At 42.3% G+C, this 3,196-nt stretch overlaps 1 protein-coding gene across 1 annotated transcript; it reads right to left on the bottom strand.

Annotated features, from left to right (window-relative positions):
• Positions 1-879: 879 nt before the first annotated feature.
• Positions 880-1,965, bottom strand: LOC123101882 (putative cytochrome c biosynthesis ccmC-like mitochondrial protein). Its single transcript, XM_044523149.1, has one exon. It carries the CDS (start codon positions 1,623-1,625, stop codon positions 903-905), a length of 723 nt encoding a protein of 240 aa, XP_044379084.1. The 5' UTR covers positions 1,626-1,965; the 3' UTR covers positions 880-902.
• Between the last annotated feature and the right edge of the window lie 1,231 nt (positions 1,966-3,196).

Genomic DNA, 3,196 nt, shown 5'->3' with positions numbered 1-3,196 from the left:
TCAGGGCCGATTGACAAGACTAGCTAGGCTGACCTTCCAGCCATACTCCATCCAATATCGAATGGAAGTGCTAAAGTTTTCTTGTGATGCTGACCTCAATGAACCAGACCTCGAGAATTCGTTCATCCCTTCGCTCCAAGGATTGGTCGAGTACTTGGCCACATGCATGAGTAGGCCTATTGCCGGGATGTCCCATTAAAAAGGCAGGTCCCATATTTGAAATACAAAAATAAGAACAGATAGCGCTCAAGAGGTTTTTCTCCATACGAGAAATCCTTCACTCGCAGGGAATTCAAATAGATGTGTTGAAGATCATCAAACAAAGGGAAAAGACTGAATTCGATCCATCTCCTCCCTTTTCTTTAAACCAAGAGCTACTCCTCCCTTTTCTTTTTTTATGTAATTTCAATACGATTTTGTTTGTGTTCATGTTTTCAATTTAGAACCCCACGGAAGTGAATAGAAAAAAGAAAAATACCCCTGTGATATGCCTTCCTTTACCTATTTCTAGATTGATTGATGTTCAATGGAGGGAAACTTGCCATTCCTTCTTTCCTTTGAAATTGTACATTTTTTTGATTCTGAACTAATTGTATCCTTTTTGTTCCCATCGAGCTTTCTTGCCTAGTGACTAAGGATTTTCACACTTGTTGTGTCTATAAAAGATTTTCTCATAAAACACTAACAGAAGTGTTAGAGGGATTCACTTTCGATAAGAATCCAAAAGCAAGTTCCCTATACTACCTTCTTTCCCTCCTCTGTTTCTGCCTTTAAGAGGTAGTGCATCCGGCAGGAATCGAACCTACTTTTTGACCCATTTTGCCTTTCTAGGTTGGTGGGCGCTTTCACCATTCAGCCATGGATGCTTTAGCAAGTGAACTAGGTTTTTATTTGAGAGCGAACTAGGTTTTTAGTGGTATTCCTTCTCGAGCTTCTATTTCTTCCGTTAAGGGAGATTCGGGAAAAGATGGAATAGGAAGACGTGTTTCCAGAACGAACAAGATATGGGTAGAGAAGGCAAAGTTAGAAAAGTTAGACAAGATTGGAATGGGCATAGGAACATGTATTGATGTACCAGATTGGCTAATGCTCCCAGGTTGATGCGATGTATTCCACCAGTTGACTGGAGACTTTATTATTGGTATATCGATCGGTCCAGCACAGATTGAAATAGGAGCCGGTTCGACAGGAAGCTTTTGAAAACACGGTGCACCCAAGTAAATAAGGAACAAGATGAATATAGAATTTAAACGAGCATCCCACACCCCAAAGGTACCCCACATAGGCCTTCCCCGAAACCCCCCAGTCACTAACGTAAACAAAGTAGAAAAAGCACCAATTTCTGTACCGGTTCCGGAAGAGCGAAGAAAAAGGGGATGTTTTGTTAATGGGAACAAGGAACTGTTTATAGTTGTCGCGATATAAATAACTATACTCATCCGAGCCGCAGGAACATGTACATACGAAATACGAGAATTTCCACCTTGTTGAAGATCTGGTGGTGATACCCGAAGACTTAAATGAATAGCCATCGCTGTTAAGAACAACCGAGATCCAATGAGAATTTGTGCGTAGCTTTTTGTCTTTGACATAAAAAAATAAGGTTGTAATAACGAAACTGACATTTTATTTTCCTTGCCTTGCAAGTGGAACAAGAAAGACTATATAGTTATTTTGATTCTATAAACAATCAAAGGATTTCGCATGCTTTCCATGGAATGACGGAATTCCCCTTGCTTAGTTTTCGCTCCGCTCGTGCGTGGCACTCCTTGCTTGCGGAGCGGCATATCGGAAAAAGAAGGATTGACTTTCTATACGGGCCTGTCCCCTCTTACCCCTAACTAACAATTATGCTGCTCTCGCCTTTTTGTAATCTTATCTTTCAAAAATGCACTAGTAATTTTTACGGCCTCCTTAGTCACCCTATCCACTCTCGTCCTGTTTTCGGGTTCCCTTTCAGGGGATGAGGATATTTTGATGATTTCTCCCTCCGTAGGTGGAAAACGCGTGGGTGAGTAGAGTCTGTGCTTTGCTTTTGGGGGCACTGGAAAGAAGCTTCTCGGCCACCCTACTCTGACTTGATTAGCTACTAGTAACTAGGATCGTTCAAACAGTCAGTCAGCAATGCGTACTTCTTTCCTAGTTGAGTGGATCTGCGTAGCAGAGCCCAATCTTCTACCACAAGCTCTGACCTGATTTGTTGTACTTGATTCACCCACGTAAATAGACAACTTGGATAATAAAAGTCATCCCATAAAAGAGAAGTGAGTCCGCATGTCGGCAAATGATTTGGAATTGAAACTGGCTATAGAGGAAACCGAAGCCCTAACTCCCCTTTCTTTCTATCTTACATCGCCATCGAGCCCTGGCTGTAGAGTCACTGGTTTCTAATCGCAATGGATTTATGTTTTCTTTGGCTTTTCCATTCGCTTCGTTCAACCCTGATCTGGATAGATAGCTCGGCTTCTATTAGCTGAGAATGGTTTTGTCAAGGAAAGGTTTCGCTATACAACAACAATGAACTCACTTCTGATCAAATTGGATTGGATTGGATGAATCGATAATCTTTCTCTGTCTTGTGAGAGAGAGTCACTTGCTGTATTGAGAGCGGGCGGGTGACATGCATTAAGCGAAATCAGTTGTTATGTTTTTGATCTTATTTGCGCGAGAAGACCCTTGACTAAGGAGACGTGTTTGGCTTGGATGATGCCGCTATGCTCCTATTCACTTTCAGAGACCGCTCTGAGTTTGCCGGTTTTGCGGCAACCCTTTCACTAAGAACATTTTAGCCATTAACAAAATGCCACTATTCCACAATGCTTCTTTGATTTATGTGTAGAAGCGGTAGTAGTGAAAAAAATGGAGGGAGAAGAAAGAAAGCGATGTGACACAAGAATAGATCACATCCGGCAGCCAGCCATGCCATTAGATAGATCCGCTCTGAGTCTTCTGCAGGATGAGATCCGCTTGGTCTTGTGATAGGGGCTTGAGGAGGAAGAAGAGGGGATTTCTGAAAAAAAGAATGAATCTCCTTATTTATAGGGAACATGACGTGTGACTTCCTCAAACGAAACGAATGTGGCTTTCGTGATAAGGCAAATTCTTCGTTTGGTACAATCAACATATTGAATCTACGCTCGCTCGGCTCGGTGCTGAATGAACTCCTTCATTGATTCCGGGCTGCTCGTAGGGGGAC

Source organism: Triticum aestivum, chromosome 1A (genome assembly GCF_018294505.1).
Source record: "Triticum aestivum cultivar Chinese Spring chromosome 1A, IWGSC CS RefSeq v2.1, whole genome shotgun sequence".
Lineage (NCBI taxonomy): Eukaryota > Viridiplantae > Streptophyta > Magnoliopsida > Poales > Poaceae > Triticum > Triticum aestivum.
Note: the sequence above shows the minus strand (reverse complement) of the source record. Positions and strands in the feature narration are given on the sequence as shown.